Source organism: Urtica dioica, chromosome 2 (assembly GCF_054948205.1).
Source record: "Urtica dioica subsp. dioica isolate 48M chromosome 2, U.dioica_male_clone48M_v1_H2, whole genome shotgun sequence".
Lineage (NCBI taxonomy): Eukaryota > Viridiplantae > Streptophyta > Magnoliopsida > Rosales > Urticaceae > Urtica > Urtica dioica.
The window spans coordinates 51,196,259-51,215,459 of NC_142757.1; the positions used below are offsets into that span (position 1 = coordinate 51,196,259).

General features: G+C 41.1%; 2 protein-coding genes and 1 pseudogene across 2 annotated transcripts; 1 reads left to right on the forward strand and 2 right to left on the reverse strand.

The window, feature by feature from the left end:
- Window positions 1–8,036: 8,036 nt before the first annotated feature.
- Window positions 8,037–8,147, reverse strand: LOC149405406 (small nucleolar RNA R71; annotated as a pseudogene).
- A 1,968-nt stretch (window positions 8,148–10,115) lies between these two features.
- Window positions 10,116–13,267, forward strand: LOC149405407 (aldehyde oxidase GLOX1-like). Its single transcript, XM_089607148.1, has 3 exons — window positions 10,116–10,922; window positions 11,525–11,928; window positions 12,317–13,267. Exons 1-3 carry the CDS (start codon window positions 10,169–10,171, stop codon window positions 12,842–12,844), a joined length of 1,686 nt encoding a protein of 561 aa, XP_089463274.1. The 5' UTR covers window positions 10,116–10,168; the 3' UTR covers window positions 12,845–13,267.
- Window positions 13,268–15,924: 2,657 nt separating this feature from the next.
- Window positions 15,925–18,706, reverse strand: LOC149405408 (transcription factor MYC2-like). Its single transcript, XM_089630524.1, has 2 exons — window positions 17,904–18,706; window positions 15,925–16,684 (listed from the first exon to the last, which is right to left on the reverse strand). Exons 1-2 carry the CDS (start codon window positions 18,631–18,633, stop codon window positions 16,050–16,052), a joined length of 1,365 nt encoding a protein of 454 aa, XP_089486650.1. The 5' UTR covers window positions 18,634–18,706; the 3' UTR covers window positions 15,925–16,049.
- Window positions 18,707–19,201: the final 495 nt, after the last annotated feature.

A 19,201-nucleotide genomic window follows, 5' to 3' on the forward strand; every position in this document is an offset into this window, starting at 1 on the left:
CATTCCAAAGATGCATGATGGCCATCTTCTCCGACATGGTCGAGCGCACTATAGAGGTATTCATGGACGACTTCTCTGTTTTCGGTGCTACTTACGACGTTTGCCTCGAGAATTTGTCCAAGGTGTTAGATCGATGCGTGGAAGCCAACCTCGTGCTCAATTGGGAGAAATGCCATTTCATGGTGAGAGAAGGGATTGTTCTAGGCCATCGGGTCTCCGCACAAGGGCTGGAAGTAGACCGAGCAAAGATTGCCACGATCGAGAAACTACCTCCACCAATCTCGGTCAAAGGTGTGCGGAGCTTCTTGGGGCATGCGGGTTTCTACCGGAGGTTCATCAAAGACTTCTCAAAAATCACAAAACCTCTTTGTGGTCTCCTCGAGAAGGATGCAAAGTTCATATTCACCAACGAGTGCATGGAGGCATTCATCACACTCAAGAACAAGTTGAGCACCGCCCCGGTGATAGTGGCACCCGATTGGAACGAGCCGTTCGAGATGATGACCGATGCGAGCGATTTTGCCGTAGGAGCGGTTCTTGGGCAGCGAAGAGGAAGAGCATTCCACACAATCTACTACGCAAGCCGAACCCTCAACGATGCCCAAATCAACTACACCACAACCGAGAAGGAGCTCCTTGCGGTGGTCTTTGCCTTTGACAAATTCCGACCTTATGTCATTGGCAACAAGACCATCGTCTACACCGATCATGCAGCAATCCGACACTTGATGGGGAAGAAAGATGCAAAGCCGCGGCTCATTCGATGGATCCTCCTCCTCCAAGAATTCGACGTGGAGATCAAAGACAAGAAAGGGACGGAGAATCTCGTAGCCGATCACCTCTCACGCCTAGAAGACCTCACCCACATCCACGACCAAAAGGTGCCTATCGACGACAATTTCCGAGACGAAAAATTGCTAGCCGTGGAGAAGGTGGCAACGCCATGGTACGCCGACATCATCAACTTCTTGGTGAGCAACAAGATGCCTCCGGACTACAACCACCACCAGAAGAAGAAATTCCTCTCCGACGTTCGACGATACTATTGGGAAGAGCCAATCCTTTACCGGCAGTGCGCGGATTCAATAGTCCGCCGATGCGTGCCCGACGACGAGATGCTCTCCATACTCAAACATTGTCATTCTTTAGAGTGTGGAGGACATTTCGGGCACAATCGCACAGCGGCTAAGGTGCTTCAAAGCGGCTTCTTTTGGCCGAACCTCTTCCGAGATTGCCGTAACTTCGTCATGTCGTGCGACCGATGCCAACGGACGGGGAACATCTCGAACCGGAACGAGATGCCATTGAAGAATATAATGGAGATAGAGCCGTTCGATGTTTGGGGGATAGACTTCATGGGACCGTTCCCACCCTCCTATGGAAACAAGTACATCCTACTCGCGGTCGATTACGTGTCCAAATGGGTGGAAGCAAAGGCTACTCCAACGAGCGACGGGAAAGAAGTGCTCCGCTTCCTCAAGCACAACATATTCACACGCCATGGCACACCGCGAGCAATCATAAGCGACGGAGGCTCCCACTTTTGCAATCGTCAATTCGCTGCGCTCCTTGCAAAATATAGTGTCACTCACCGAAAGGCATTGGCGTATCACCCTCAATCCAACGGTCAAGCCGAAGTCTCTAACCGCGAGATAAAGAAGATCTTAGAGAAGACGGTGGGAAGCTCGCGCAAGGACTGGGCTCACAAGCTCGACGATGCTCTATGGGCGTACCGAACATCCTTCAAAACTCCAATCGGTATGTCTCCTTACAAACTAGTCTATGGCAAGGCGTGCCATCTTCCGGTAGAGCTCGAGCATAGAGCGTTGTGGGCGATGAAGATTCTCAACTTTGACCACGAGGCAGCCGGGAAACAAAGACTCCTTGAACTCAACGAACTCGACGAGTTCCGACACGAAGCATTCGAGAACGCGAGAATCTACAAGGAGAAGACGAAGGCATGGCACGACAAACATATCGTGTCAAAAGAGATCAACCCGGGACAACAAGTCCTCCTATACAACTCCCGGTTGAGACTCTTTCCCGGAAAGCTCAAGTCAAGGTGGTCCGGGCCGTTCACTATCACGAAAACATTCACATCCGGCATGTACGAGCTCGAGAGTGCGAGTGGCGAGAAATTCATGGTAAATGGGCAGAGAGTGAAGCCGTACTATGGCGGCGTATTGGACAACGAGAGAACAGTGGCGTACCTCGACTTCATCGCATGATAAATTGGTACCCCGTCAAGCTATTGACGTTAACTAAAGCGCTTCGCGGGAGGCAACCCGTGTTTTCTTTCATTGCATTAATTTGAAGTCATTTTGTTAAGAGTTTTTTTTTTTTATTTCTTTGTTTGTTCATAAAAATAAATAAATAAAAAAAAAAAAAAAAAAAAGGGATGAAACGAATTTTTCAGAATCTTACGCGCGGTCCGCGCGCTCAAAATTTTTTGGACCGCGCGGCGCGAGGCCCATTTCGCGCGCCGCGAGGTCCAAAAAAAAAATTTTGAAGCGTCAAATTCCCGAGTCTAACGCGCGGACCGCGCGATATCAATTTTTTGGACCGCGCGGCGCGCAGAACCGAGCGCGCGGCGCGCGGACCCGATAAAAACTGTTTTCTAACGTGAAAAATTTCATTCCTCTCATTTCCTCTCCGAAAATTTTCTCAACCCTAACCAATTTTCTCTCCAAATCTCATTTCTTTTTCGAAATCAAACACATTTTTAGAGTTCTAATCACGTGTGCATCACATTATAATCATCATTTTCGTGATTGACTCCTTGATTTCACCCTCATTCTTCCATTCGTCTCCAAGAATTTCAAGGTAACATTTCTAACTTCGAATTTTTTTTGGATAATTCTTGATATATGGACGTTCTAGGGTGTTGTTGATGCTTGCTTGATTGTGGGAATTTAATTTGGGTGTTCAAAATTTCAAGCATTTTGTGGGAATTGGCTTGCATACTAAGTGTTCGATGAAATACCCGAGTGAAAATACTTGCACGAAACGAGACTTTTGAGCTGTGAATTTTGAAATTTGTGTTTGAGGGGAGTAGCCAAGTTCTTGATATAAGCATTAGCTCCGGCAACGTTCACTTATTACGTGCTCATTTGTGTAGATGCACCGAGCGTCATCGTCACATACCCAACCCAAGAGAGCCCGTCGAACGGGAGTCGCATTGCCTCGACCATCGACATTGCTCGAGGGTGCGGGAGACGTGTGGGACGTCATCTCCAAGAAGGGGTTAATTCCCGAGCGCACCCTAGAGCCCACCCGACAATGCGGAGACATGGTGGCTCAAATCGAGGCTCTTGGGTGGGGAAAATTGTGCAACATCACCACCCCGGCATCACCGAAACTTGTACGGGAATTCTACTCCAATCTCTCGGTGACGGAAGGCAATGTAGTTCGGGTCCGGAACGTAAGCGTCAACATCTCGCCGGCCGCTCTCAACGCATATCTCGGCATCCCGGAACCCGAGAATGACGACTACTTCAACCTCACGATCCAACCGCAATGGGATGAGTGGATTCGTTTGCTTGCCTACCCCGGTGCCACGTACAAGACGAAGACCGTGCACGGCCAACTAGTCCCAAGCTTCCTCCCGATCTCGAGTGTCAACCGCTTTGCCAAGGCGTGGCAATACTTCATTTGTGCCTCAATTCTCCCAAACTTGCGGCCACACCAACTCGATCATCAACGACTAGCTCTATTGGCGTGCATCGTTACGGGAAAAGGGATCAACATCGGGAGGCTCCTACGAGAAAGGTTCTTGTTCTGCGCGAGACGTGACACCGATGTCACGCTTGGCCATGGCGGGCTAATCACGAAACTCTTCCTCGACGCCAAGCTCAGAATTCCAAATTCCGAGCAACGTGCACAGCTTGGAGCCCCGATCAATGAAGAGAAGATTATGAAGCTTCCGCAATGGAAGCATGGGCAAGCGCACCCACGCGGCTGGGGATTCATCGACGTCCCGGAACGCTATCAAGTGGGCCCCAACGCCTCCATCTTTGACGAGCCCGACGTTGAACAGCCACCGCCGCCAAGCCGAGCCGAAGGACCACCGGAGGGGAACCAAGATCTAATGGCCATGATGAACAACTTTGCGCAACAATTGGGCCGCATCGACGACAATGTCCTCACCCTCGGTAACCGGACCAACGTGCTTGGGAGCTTCCTCAACGATTTCGGGGAGCGCGCACGGGAGCGGGACGAATTTCATCGGAGTGTCTACAACCAATGGACGTCTCACCAACACCAATATTACGCCCCCCCTCCCGATGCTAGTGCCGGTGTCTATCCCGACGTCCCCGTCTACCCGGCGTACCCACAACGCCTCATGGAGCCATATCCCCTCTATTTTCCATGGGTGCCAAGCCAAGACGTTCCTCACGATGACAACGATGACGAGGACGAGGACGACGAGGAGTATGACGGGAACGAGTAGGGGAGTTCGACCACCCCCGCGAGGTATGTACTTTTCTCCCATTCTATCTACATTGAGGGCAATGTGTGTTCTAAGTTTGGGGGGGAAAGTTTTTCTTGTCTTGCGGGATGTGTTTGTACATAGATCGGATGGTTAATTTCATTTTCTTGTGTAGTTTCTAGTAGAATGTATGTTCATTTGCCAATGATCCACTTGTGATAGCCAATGATATTAAAATCTTCAATCATAGATAGTGAAAATAGACCCATGTGCTACCTTGTGTGAAAGAAGTTTAGTGAGGTAGGTTGTTGCCGACACTAGACCTAGAATTTTGTATGTCTCGAAGCTTAGGAAACCTTGAGGAGTAGTCTAGCCGAATGTTTGAAAGAGAACACCGAACACACTAGAACCTTCTCCGATCTCTAATCGAAGCGAAATTAGGTGCACATCGATCTAGCGAGGATGATTTAGGCATTAGGTATAGCCCGTCAAGCCAAAAAGCCAACCCATGTTTGTTTATCCTTTAGAACCCACTCACAAAAGGCCAAACACTATCCATTCTCGATACTTAGTTAGAAAAAGCCGAGCCGATGATTCGAAAATCCCACAAAGAACCCCATTGACTTTAGCGACTTTTGAGTGACATGAGTGAATTTTTTTCTATTTTATGATTTGCTCTCCGACTAGTCTCTATGTGTTTTATAGTCCGCTAGACACCACGCCGGTCATTAGTATTTTTAATTCTATTGTTATATACCGTTTCAAAAAAAAAAAAAAAAAAAAAAAAAAAAAAAACAATAAACAAAAAGGAAAAGGAAAAAGAAAAATATATCTAAAAAAAAAAAAAAAAAAAAAAAAAAAAAAAGAGAGAAAAATGTGTTATGTTGGCGTGGTGTTCTATGTCTTAGAGACTTGTCGTGTGTTTTTGTTGAGTCGAAGTTTGGGGGGGGAAAACAAGGGAAATAAAAACACTAAATGTGGGGATGGGTGAGTGAGTGAACTTCATGAGAGGGTTGTATGTTTGGGTGAGATTTGAGTCGCTAAAGTTGATGTTCAAGCCACTAAAATTTCCTTTCCGTACCTTTGACCTTACCTTGAACGTTACAAGCCTTTAAGACCTAATTGACGAGCTAGAAACGAGGTGTGCACATTAGTAGAGAGAAGAGAGAAGAGGGGGCATATGGTTGTGTCAAATTGAAACTAATTCTTATTCATTTTCAATTTTGTGTTCTCTTGATGACGGTTGGAAAGACTACGAGGCTAGGATTCCGAAAGTTCACGAGATGGTAAGCATTGTAAAAATAGGTCTAAGGTGACATGAGCTTACAAGATTGCTTTCACATTTGGTAGTCGGTTTAAAAACTTGAAAAGGTGGGTCCTCATGTCTATTGCAATTTGAGCTGAGGCATTGACAAGTGTTTGAGGCAATTTTTGAGCATTAGAATTCTATCCACATAGTTTATCTGTCTTTCTTCTTTCTCTTGGTTCGTGAGTGTTTCATTTTCTTTTGTTACTTGGGGACAAGTCACGGTTTAAGTTTGGGGGGATTTGATAGGTGCGTTAATCACGCGTAAACTCCTATCTCCCGAGCTTAAATCCAACGAGTTCTCAAGGATTTTGATTATCTCTAGAGTGTTTTTGATGGATTTTCAGGTCTATATGGGTTTTACTAGTGTTTGGGGTCTCAACATGGAAAAATATGCTAATCGGAGTCAAAACGGAGCAAAAACGAAGAAAAGAAGCGTCAAAAACATTTTTGACAACTCCGCGCGCCGCGAGGTCCATTTCGCGCGCCGCGCGGAGTGGGAATTTTGCAGCAGAAAGCCACAGAGTCCTACGCGCGAACCGCGCGGAAACAAAATGAGGGACCGCGCGGCGCGCAGGAACAGGCGCGCGGCGCGCGGTCATTCTGGCAGGCTTCGTTTGCTTCGATTTTTGTAGCGAATCTCAGCCATTGGATGAGATTGGAAGGCTTAGATTGCTCCGAAAACAAGACCACTAAACCCTAAAAAAGACCAATACTTTAAGAAGGGAGAGGGCAAGGGTTTTAGGGGGTGCTATCAAGAACAACTTTTCATTTTCTCTTAGTTTTTCATTAGTTTTTCCAAAATTTCCAGACTTGTTCATATTTTTGTGGCTCCAATTTGAAGAGAAGGAGAGAGCTGCAGAATTCTACCATTGCTACATTCCTACTCAAAGTGTTCTATTCTCTAAACTCTTATATTTCTAATTCAAGTTCTACATATGCTTATGATGTTTCATGGTGTGTTGTTCTTGTGTTCATATTTAAGCATTTTCATTGTTATGGTTATTAATATGAACTAGTCTCATGTAGGGCTATGGTGTAGCGGGTTCATTACGATGTAGGATTCAAGATATTAGATTTGTTAGGTTGTTGTTTTTCTCATCACTTTTTACTTAATCCACAACTATGCTTAATGCTTGTATGAATGTCATGAACTCATGCTTATTTTATATTCAACTCTAATGCTTGAGAAAGATTTGGTTGTTGTGTTTTTGTGTGGGTTACTAGAATTCATTCCTAGGCTAGATATAGCTAGGTTGTTCTAGACTCGTGATAATACTCTTGTTCTTTAATGCTAGCCGTGCTTGTTAGGAGTTGAGATCGAGAGATGATATTCCGGTATCGGTTTAGGTTGTTAGATGCTTGAGAGAGATCTATCAATTCGATTAAAGTGAGTATGAGTAGTGAAAAGTGTGAATTCCAATAGCTTATTTCTTTTCTTAGTTCAGCGAATCCAAGTTATTTTATGAACCCGTGAACCATAGCCCTTCCCTTTGTCCAATAGAAATTTTGTGCATCGAGTTATTTAATTTTGTGACGGGTTAGTTAAATTTTGTGACAACAATCTTATCAAATATATTTAGTTCTATATTAGCTTGTGAATCTTGAATCTTCAATTTAGCTAGTCCCCGTGGGATCGACTCGTTCTTACGATTTATTACTATTGCGACCACGTGCACTTGCGTGTGCGAGAAAATTCGCAACAAGTTTTTGGCGCCGTTGCCGGGGAACTAGTTCTAAATTGCAATTCAACTCATAAGCTTTTATTTGAACTTTCTTTTATTTTTGTTTTCTCATCTATTTTCGTATTTCCTTGTGAAGGTGTATGCGAAAAGACGGTGAATCCAGCCTCCTACCGATCGATCCCGAAATCGAAAAGACGTGCAAACGAAACCGGAAGGCAAAACAACAAAGGATCGAGGGAGCCACAATGGCCGAGGAGCGACCTCTTCTCGACTACGTCCTACCTACCACAAATGGGTATCGTCCGGCCATTGTTAGTCCAGCCATAGAGAACCGGGGCTTCGAAATCAAAACCGGGATGATCAACATGATTCAACAAAACCAATTCGCTGGAGGCCCTACCGAAGACCCGAACGAGCATCTCGCCAACTTCAACGAGCTATGCGGCACATTCCACATCCAGAACATAAGCGTTGATGCAATCCGACTCCGCTTGTTCTCATTCTCCCTTCGCGACCGAGCGAAGATTTGGCTGCAATCCTTGCCCGCCGGCTCCATCACCACTTGGGAAGAACTTTGTGCCAAATTCCTTGCAAAGTTCTTCCCGTTCGAGAAGACAGCCCGGTTGAAGAATGCGATCCATAGTTTCGGGCAATGGGATGGGGAGTCTTTGCATGAGGCATGGGCGCGCTTTAAAGAAATGTTGAGGAAATGCCCTCACCATGGGATAGCCTTGCCGGACCTACTACAAACATTCTACTATGGTCTCCTCACCTCGACAAAGACCTTAGTTAACACCGCCGCGGGAGGCACGGTGCTAACTAAGACGCCTTCAGAATTCCATGACTTGCTTGAAGAATTGGCGGCACCAAGATTCAAGTTGAAATAAAAATATATACAAAATATATTGATGAGAGAGAGAAAAAAAATTAAAGATCGGGAAAAAAATAAATGATAATATATGTTATTGATATAGTATTAGTAATTATGATTATAATATACATAAAAAAAATTATACAAAATATATTGATATTTGGAAGGGGAAAAAAAAAAAAAAACTGCCACTTGTCGCCATATGGAGACATCACGTGTCGCCATATGGAGACATCACGTGTCGCCATATGGCGACGGCACATGGTAGAAGCTGGTTAAAAGTTGAAGAGGCCATGCCTCTTATTATCTATGTTATGGACACAACAGAAAAAACAAAAAGCTAAAACAGTGGTTACTAGAGATCTATAAGTTTATTCCTAATACAGTATTACATGAATCCGAATTCTATATGACATCTAAAAATTAGACTCAAAGTGCATGTATTCGGAAAAAAATATCTAGCTTTAATACACATAGTAATAAATATTGTAACGCTTAGGGCAACTCCAACCCAATTCTTATATTTGGTGTTAATTCAACACAACTTTTGTGTTGATTTAGCACCAAATTTTTTTTCAACTCCAATCACAACACCAAATTTCACACTAAAAATAATATTCACCATTATTTTATTATTAAAATAAAACAATCTCTTTATTAATAAATATTTCAATAAATAATTATAATGGTGATATTTTTTAATTAAGTGATTAAAATAATTTAATACTTACCAATATTTAACAAAAATTAAGATAAATAAAAAAAGATAAATAAAAATAACATTACTAAAAATATTACATTTAATTTAAACTTTGTAACATATATTTAAAATTTTATGTTTTAATTGAACTTTGTTTTGATATTTTTGTAGTCAATTTATGATTTTTTGTGTTTTATAAACATTTATAAGGTTAATATATGTATATATGAAAGAAAAAAAAAACCTTTGAATTTAATATGTTAATTTAAAAAAAAAAAAAAAAAACAATGGCGTGTTGTACAGTAGCACGGCATATATGCCGTGCCACTGTTTAAATCACCAAATTTGGTGTTGACTATCACGTGTGATTGGAGCTGTTTTTACACTATATTTGGCGTTATGCCGTTGGGTTGGAGAAGCCCTTAGAACTGTCTCTAAGTATGCGAGCTACCACATTTTGTAGGATTCAAAAGATTAAGAAAAAAAAAATGACAGAATTAGACGACATATTATAGGGGTTATTTTGATTTTTTTTTTATAAGCACAAAAAAAAAAAAAAAAAAGTGGTTATATGCTATTTTTTTTTTCTCTTTTTCTTATATACATAGAGATATATATATATATATATATATATATATATATATATATATATATATATTCCAAAAGTATGATTATATAGTAGTGTTTTTACCATTATTCAATGTAAGCTATCTGTTCTACAAGTTTGATAATTAAATGTCAATAAAAACAGTTTTCATGATATTTTGTCATTAAATGTAATTTTTCATGGTATTTCTCGTCATATATTTTTTAAATTTTAATAAATGTCTCTTTGAAGATAATGTACCAAATCTACGAAATGGTCTTACTTTTTAAATAATCCCTAAATATGTAATTTTTTTCCTGAAATATGTCATTTTTCTCACAAACATATAGATTGTGGCATTGACATATGAAATACAAAGTAGATTTCCGGATATGAATGTATAAGCGGTAGCACAATATGGTCTTTTATTTTGCGTCACAATGGTTATTCATTTATTACTGCCTCCTACTCCCACGTACTATCAATCAATGCCTGGACCAATTTTTTTTTCTTTCTTTTGTTTACTTATTACATATCTCCCTCCAAAACTCGACAATAGCTTAATAAAATAAAATTAAAAAAAAAAAAAAAATGGGTTCAACTCTGTTACTACTGTTGCTGGCAATAACCACAGTCTCCGCCGCCGCCGCCGCCGGCGGAGGAAGATGGAGGGTTCTCAAAAAGAGCATCGGAGTGTCGGCGATGCACATGGCACTCCTCCCAAACGACAGGATCGTCGTCTTCGACCGCACAAACTCCGGCCCCTCCAACCTCTCTCTCCCGAACTCAAAATGCTCCGCCGCCGCCACGTCATCATCGCCGCCCGAGCCCTGCACCGCTCACTCGGTGGAGTTCGACTCCTCGGACCGCGCCGTCCGGCCCCTCACCATCCTGACCGACACGTGGTGCTCCTCCGGCGCGCTCTCCGGCGACGGCGTCCTGGTCCAGACCGGCGGGTTTCAGGCCGGCGAGAGGGTGGTTCGGTTCCTCGGCTCCTGTCCCGGCTGCGACTGGGCCGAGGTCTCCGGCGGGTTGGCCTCGCCGCGGTGGTACGCCTCCAACCAGGCACTCCCCGACGGGAGGATCGTCGTCGTCGGAGGAAAGTCAGCGTTCTCTTACGAGTTCGTCCCCAAGACCTCCGCCGGCGGAGGCGGAGGTGGGCCCTACGCGCTGCCGTTCTTGGAGGAGACTCGGTTCTCGTCGAAAGTGCCCAACAATCTGTACCCGTTTTTGCACCTCTCGCCCGACGGAAACCTTTTCGTCTTCGCCAACGACCGGGCCGTCCTTCTCGACTACGTCAACAATAGAATCGTCCGGCGGTTTCCGGCCATGCCCACAGCCCAAGGTACGTATCTATATAATATATATATAGCCCTTTTGCTAAAATTATTATTGAAGCAGCCTTTCTTATTTTTATACATCGTGTTTTCTAGCTAATAAATAACTAATTTGAACAAATGAATTTATAAAATAATTAAGTTTATCTAAAGTTAGTGACGCACTCAAGATTTTATAAAATGTGCAAAGTATCTGGTATGATTAATTTACTAAACGTTGGTGGTAAATTGATAAAAAAAAAAAAAAAATAAATAAAACTTACTGATTATATAAAGAATCAATATAAATCGTTATGATTATTTTGTTAAAAATTTAAATTTTTTTTACTATTTTACTAAGTTGCTAGTTATTTGTGTGTGTGTGTGTGTGTATAGTTTATTTTAGTTATTTATCTGATCAAATTTAAAATTAATGCCTCTAATTACCTCTATATTACAGAGATATACTAAAATTGTATACAATGATATATTTTAAACTAATTTTAATTGCAATATTTTGTCTGTCCAGGATTAAATAATTGATTCTTGACTAAAAGCTTATTACAAAAAAAAAAAAAAAAAAAAAAAAAAAAAAAGAAGTAATTAATGTACCCATATTTTTCCCTCCTAGACGGAGGCATCGCCGTCTCGAGAAACTATCCGAGCACGGGGTCGTCGGCCCTTCTCCCGATTTTTCTGTCGCGAAACGGGACAAGGGGTTTCAGCGGCGGCATCGTCGTCCTGATCTGCGGCGGGACTCCCTCGGACTCTAACATAAAGGCCGGCTCGGGGAAGTTCGTCCCGGCCGTCAAGAGCTGCGGGAGGATCGACATCGCGGATCAGAAAGATGCCACGTGGCAGATGGAGTCGATGCCGTTGGAGAGGACGATGGGAGACATGATCATGCTCCCCACCGGAGACATATTGATAGTCAACGGCGCCAGAAGCGGCACCGCCGGCTGGAACTCGGCCCGGGACCCGGTTTTAACCCCGCTCCTCTACCGGACCCGGGCCGAGGGTAAAGCCCGGTTCGAGGTTAGTGAAAATGCCTCACGGTAGATTTTTTTTTTTTGTAATTTATTGTGAAAATAATATACTTAAAAATAGTTTTTTTTTTTTTTTTAATTTATAAAAAGTCGCTATTTTTTAAATCCAGATCTTCGGTTCTTTTTTTGTGTCTCTATTATTTATGTCTTTCTAATTAAAATAAGATCATTTTATTTATTTTTAAATAAATATAAATTAATAATTAAATAAAATGATAACACGATTTATTTTGATCAGAAAGACACGAAAGAAGACACCGAAATAGGGAATAGAGGATCCGAGTTCCTACTTTCTTTGTTGATTGTTGATGTTTCTAAAAATAGCTATTTTTGTGACACAACACTTAAAAATATTATTTTTATAATTTTTCATCGAGATTATGAGCCCGAGCCTGATCCCGAGGCTGTACCACTCGACGGCCCACTTGCTCTCCGACGGACGGGTCTTGGTCGGAGGAAGCAACCCTAACCGGAACTACAATTTCTCGACACTCTTTCCGACGGAGCTGAGTCTTGAAGCGTTTTATCCGCCGTACTTGACCGGTGGCGGAGCCGGGGAGGAGGAGAATAATATCCGGCCGGAGATAACGAGCGTCCGGCCGGGGGTTGACTTGGGATACAAGCAAAGGATCTCGGTGCAGTTTCGGTCGAAGCGCGGGTGGAAGAATAAGGACGAGGTGTACGTCACGGTGGTGGCTCCGTCGTTCACGACGCACTCTCTGGCGATGAATCAGCGGCTTCTGGTTTTGGACGCCGGAGATGTGAGGAGAGGAAAATCGGAGTGTGACTACGCGGTGGAGACTGAGGCACCGGGGACGCCGGAGCTAGCTCCGCCGGGATATTACTTGCTGTTTGTGGTGGTCGATGGTGTCCCCACCAGAGGGCTCTGGGTCCGCATCCATTGACTCTCTTTTGACTTTCCATTCTCTTGCCTCTTCTAATTTAGTGCTGATCAGGAAATTATTTGGTCTGTACCTACGCTACTCTGTCAATTTTTTGTCTTTTATCATTATTATTAGTCTTACTAGTGGTTGTTGTGCTTACTCTCACGTACACAAAGCGAGAGACTAGCTGATTCTCACTGAATAGATTCCCTTAGCCGTTTTCAAAAACTAATAATAATAATAATAATAATGATAATAGTAGACTCCCTTAGCCTTGGTTGCAAGATTTGTATCTAAAAAGTCACCTAGTAGTGCGACAAGGGTTCAAATTTCACTAAATGTACAAGAGTCATCCATATCGTACGTCAATGCTGTTCATCGTCGTTTATTGGTTAATTCCGTAATTGACCATATGTGTATTATCATGTGTAAGATTGAAAATATTAGAATATTTGTAAAAAATTCAAATCTATATCCTCTCGACCTCGCCTTATTATCACTACTCGTCTTTGTTGCTTCCCTTCAAATTTAGATTCAAATTTGATATCTTACTCCACATATAAAACGTTGCATTATTCACAAAACTATAATGGAGTTAATATTTTATAATATAATATTCGTTTCATTCGTGTCAAAATAACCCCAATAATATTTGATTTACACATTTTTTTTTATCTATAATTAAAATGTTTTATAACAATTAAAATAATTTTCATACTCTTAAAAAGTATTTATCTCATTAGGACGTGGTATCAAAATTATCTTTTATATGTTATAATTAGTGTGTAATATGTTTGTTTTTATTGGGATGTGAAATTTGTTAATACAACACTAAATATAAAACAGAAAATTAGGAAAATAGTCAGCTTAAACGTTTGACATTGCTAAATAATCAACGTTTAATAAATCTTAAGTAAATAGTCATAAATAATGACGTGACCTAATATATAGAAGTTACTATTTATCTAAGATTTACGTATATAAATACATGAAAATGACCATTTACCTAAGATTTACCAAACGTTTGCTATTTAGCAATATCAAACGTTTAAATTGGTTATTTTCCTAATGGACCCAATATAAAATGTATAATAAAGTTTGAAAAAGTGTATGAAATAGTCAACTGACTATCTCATAAGTGCGATTCATTTACACTCAAGATGCTTGCATATTGATCGTCTTGGGCATGCTCGGCGAGATTTGCTTGATCCTTTAATCGTGGAGTGTATCCTGACAGATAGTCATAGATTTTGAAGCATTTGTCCAATGTGTGGACAAGAATCTTGCAATGAGTGCAATAAGGCCTATCTTTCTTGTTGACTTTCTTATGTGCTTGTCCCTTCATCTTTTGTTGTCATAGCCATGGCATTTGAAGTTTCTTGAGTTCTGATCTTTGGACCAACGGATCTTTGTTTTTCTTCTTGAGATACAAGAACGTAACCTTGTTCATTGGCGGCAACGGATCCATAAGAATGACTTTTCCTCTCATTGTGGTGAAAGACTCGTTCAGTTCCATCAGGAATGCCATTACGTACACTGATTGCAAGAAAGCCATTATCGCCTTTGTTGCTCCACAGGGACAGCCTTCGCAGGTGCAATTAGGTCGAAAATTGCACAGTTCTTCCTAGACCGCCTTGAGTTTGGTGTAGTATGCCGTGACCGATTTCTGATCTTGAGCCAAATTCGAAAATTCATGACAGAGCTGGAAGATTCTTTCCATAGATGATGCTTGAAGAAATTTATTTCATGACGAAATTGAGAATCTACGAAATAACGATATTGTTATTTCGGTTCCAAGAATTTAGAAAAAAGACATTTGATCCATCAGGTTTCTTTATCGATCCATTGATAAAACCTAATTTGCTCTTCACGGAGATTGCGATGAACATGGATATGCTCAAGGAAATGTAGTTGTCGCCATTAAGGAGTTGAGACATCAACACTGCTCCAGGATTATCTTAATGATGCAGGGAATATGGACTGACTGGATTGTCGATTGGAGATTTCGCCGATCCAATCTGAGAAACAGTTTCGAGCGCTTTTTCTTGCATCGCCATGACCAGGGTCGGACTAAACTCACCGAGGGCTCTAGGCAATTCAATATTTTGGGGCCCTATAATACTAATAAAAATTTAAATTTCCAGGGTAAAAAATGTAAATTTTTTGGAAAATAAGTCAAAAGTGTAAATTTTTAGGATAAAAAATATAAATTTTCTTAAAAATAACCAAAAAATGTAAATTTTTGGGGACCCATCCACATATGGGGCTCTAGGCCTAGCCCGCCTTAGCCCAAGGCCGACATGGAAATCACGAAAAAGAGGAAGAGAATTGTGAACTACTGGAACTCGAAATTGATGAGATGAATTGGGGAAGAATTCGGCTTAGATATCATGTTACATTGGAGATTCAGAGTCGAAAAAGAAGATGAAACTTGGAGAAGAGAAAAGAAACTCTCATGTCTGATTGACTGAGATACTGAATTCACTTAATTAATGATAAAAGAATACAGAAGAGTATATAAGCAAATACAAAGCTCAACCAGTCACAAAAACACACGTGAGCGATTAAGAGCAAAAGAATAAAACAAACTTGCTGAGTCAGCTAAATAAAAAACGACCGACTAAAATAAACGACATATCAGCTAAGCGTAATTCCTAACACCAAACGACAGATAGCGAAGTGCTGTTATCGGGACTGCGGCGATCTGCGACCGAATGCGGTGTTAGAGACCGTATGTAAGCTCACCGGCGCGCTGCGGTTCGGCAAGCTCTGTGGTGTTACTGTTGCGACGCCGCACACGGTGTTTGTGTTTGTACGTGTCGTATATCTCTCCGAGAGAGAGATTATTGATTTTTGAAAAATATGTATTGGAGGGCATTCTTGACAAATTCCACATAGAAATCATATTTGTGGGTAATACACCTTAGACACTGAATTGGGTACACTTTTACGCATACTTGATAAAATTACCCTATCTTTTATCATTTGATTTCCTTTTTCTTTTCCATATGTGTTGAAACACAGTGTAATCATTAGGCCATTATCAGGCACTACGAACAAGTTTATTTAGGCATTATATATATGACATGCTTTATCAAATACAGAAAAGTGAAAAGAAGTACAAGTTCTAAGCGATAGGTACTACATCAAAATAATAACAGCCACATATTAATAATAACAAGGGACAATAATAATAATAAAGACTTGCGCAGAAAATAAAATTAAATCAGGTTTGCATAATGATAGCGCGAAGAATAGCTGTCCTCATGGAATCTTCGGTGGAAAAGCGACGAGAGAGCCGAACGACGACGTCTTGAAGCACGAGCTCCTTCACGGTCGAGACGCTGACGTGGAGGACCTGAAGCTCCAGATCTCTCAGCGCGCTCAGAAGCCTCGCCGCCGGATAATTCACGTCCGGGCTCTGAGCCCTAACCACCGCCTCGTTCCCGACCATCTTCACTTCCACTTCCATCAACTCATCCATATTATCTATCCCCTTCTGTTCCCGGGCAATTCGGTGATTATTAGCAACCGCACTAGGATAGGGACGATGGTGATCTAGGGTTTTGACTTTGCTCTCGAGCTGTTTGACTTTCCCTTTGAGCTCGTTGATGTAGACCACGGCGTCGGCGAGGAGCGAGGCTTTGTCCATCTTCGACACGTTTGGGACGACCGAGCGGAGAGCGTAGAATCGGTGGTTCAGCTTCTCTCTCCTCTGCCTCTCGGCTGCCACGTGGTTCACCGTCGGAATGTTGTTATTAGGGTTTTCAAGCGCCGGCTTTCGCCCTCGCTTTTTGTTCCCCCGCCCGGTCTCAGCCGTCGGAAAGAATTTTCCGTCGGAGTCAGATGAAGATCCACTTCCTGCCATAGATGAGAGCTGTTAATTATGGGTTTGTAAGGGTAATAATGAGTTTAAGTTACTCCTCTAATTGCTAAAATTAGTTTTGAGATCAATATAGAAAATTTATACAAAATAATCATTTGTAACTAATAAATTAGCGATATAGTTACAGTGTTAACAAAAATACAAAATAGCTGTCGTTACATTTTAAGAAATATGGATACTATTATTAAAAAAAAAATACGCTTTATATAAAAAAAAACTTATTACTTTCACAGATTTAATTATTAAGAATTTGTTACGACTAACAAATTTTTTTTATCTTTTTTTACGATTTTATCATTTTATTAATAAAATAGCCCCATCAAATCTACAGGAAATTAAATAACTACTAAAAATTAAATTAAATTTGCATTTTCAGTTAATTTAATTTATTTTTTAGTCAATTAATTTATTGCGAGTTTTGTGAACTATTTTCTTAATAAAATGAAATTTAACTATTAAGAAGAGAGTGAACTTCTAACATAATTACCTTTTTAATTATAGGGTCATAAAATCATGAAAACATGATACGTATTGGCTATTTCAATAACTTTAGACAAATTTTAGCTATTTTTCAAATGTAATCATTTTAATTAGTTGACTATTATAACACCTTAATAATATAACATATATACTTTAAATAATTTTCATTTATGAAAAAGAGAATGGAATTATTGTATTATTAATCATCACAAAAATCACATCACGGACAATGATATTGATAAAGAGGGGACCACGTTGTACGAAATGGTCATCTAGTGTGATTATTATCACACGATTTTATTGTACTACATATGTTTTGGTAGTCTAGAACCAATTGTTTTGTAATAAGACCATATTTTACACATTTTACACTGTCTAAATGAAAACGAACTTGAACCATACTTTTTTTTATTTATTTATAATTCTTTTTAAAATAATTATTAAATTATTCATTTTGCGACATGTCTTTCTATGCAAGTTATACATAAACTTAACGCACAAACAGAAGAAGAAATTTTTTTTTAACAAAAAGAGCCACTCGGTTGGATTAATTTGCTTTAATGTATATCTTTTTTTTTTTTTTTTTTCCTAATATGATGACCAACAACAAAGTACGTACTTTTTTATATGAAATACGTTCATACAACGTAAATTTGACTAGACAAATATAGTATTATACTTTAATTTCCGAAATAAATAAAATAAATAATTTACCTATGACAACTTCTTTCTTGAAACTATTCTCTGCTCTTGCCTCCTCAATATTGGAGTGACCACTCCTCCCGGATAATCCAGAAGACATGACTCCGACGTCAAGAAACGGAAAACCCACCGGATCTTGCTCACTGATCTCCTCCTGAATTTTATTACTATTATTATTATTAAGCTGAACATTATGGACAGTGTTGCAGAGCAGCGATTGGACGAGATTGATCAAAGTCCAATCCTCCTTTATGAGCTCGGCCGAGCCCAGCTCGAGAACCCCGTTTGGAGTGGGAACGCAGACCAGGGTCTGGATCCCATGCAGACGCGCCTCCTTCACGCGCTCACACTCGCCGTGGAACTCCAGCTGGTGGGCCCCACCGGAAAGCCAAAAGAAGCCCCCGGAGCCGAAAGCCCGGCCCACGACCCCCGCCCCGGGGCCCGCCGAGAAGGACCGCGTCACCGACAGCGTGTAGAACCAGTCCACGTCGCTGCCGCCGAGGCCGAGCTGGCCGGCTTTGCTTCTGGGGCCGCGGAAGTGCCCGGCGTGCCACGTCAGCGACGCCGTGCTTGGCTGGGCTTGCCAGAAGATCGAATAGGCCCACCATTCGGGTCGGGTTTGGACGATCAGCTCGAGCTTTTGTTGGATCGTTGTTGTATTTGTCGTTGTTGTGAATGGTAATTGGTGATTTTTTAGTGAGACCATTGATGAAGAGGAACAGGAAGACATTATCTCTTCCATTTTTTTTTTCACTTTACCACTTTTAGTAGCTCAATTAGAAAGTGGTGTTATTGTTGTCATTATTATCATTATAAAAGGGTTGGAAAATTGTCTTGCAAGTGTTTCTCGCCATGGGCAAAGACTTTCAAGATCCCACGTAAGAGTATTGAAAACTTGGCGTTGTCCGCAGGTATATTTTACGTGGAATTTAGTGGGACCTGAATAATAAATAACGCCTCACAACTAAGGTTTGTCCTATCCTTATCGGAACTCCAATTTTTGGGAGTAAACGCGAGAGGTACTCAGACAAAAAAAAAATTGATACCGACAGAAAACCGTTTATTATAGAGAAAACCGACAAAAATATAAGAAACCGAGATATATTCAGACAAATATTTTGCAAAAATAAACATATTTTTATAGTTCAGACTTCAAAGTTCATACAACGAATACATGATATCAATTCATCATCACACATCATCATATTCATAATCAAATCATCATATTCAACTCAAGAACATCATTCGTCATCATCAAACATCATAAGCATCATATTCATCTCAATAACATCATTCGTCATCATCAAACA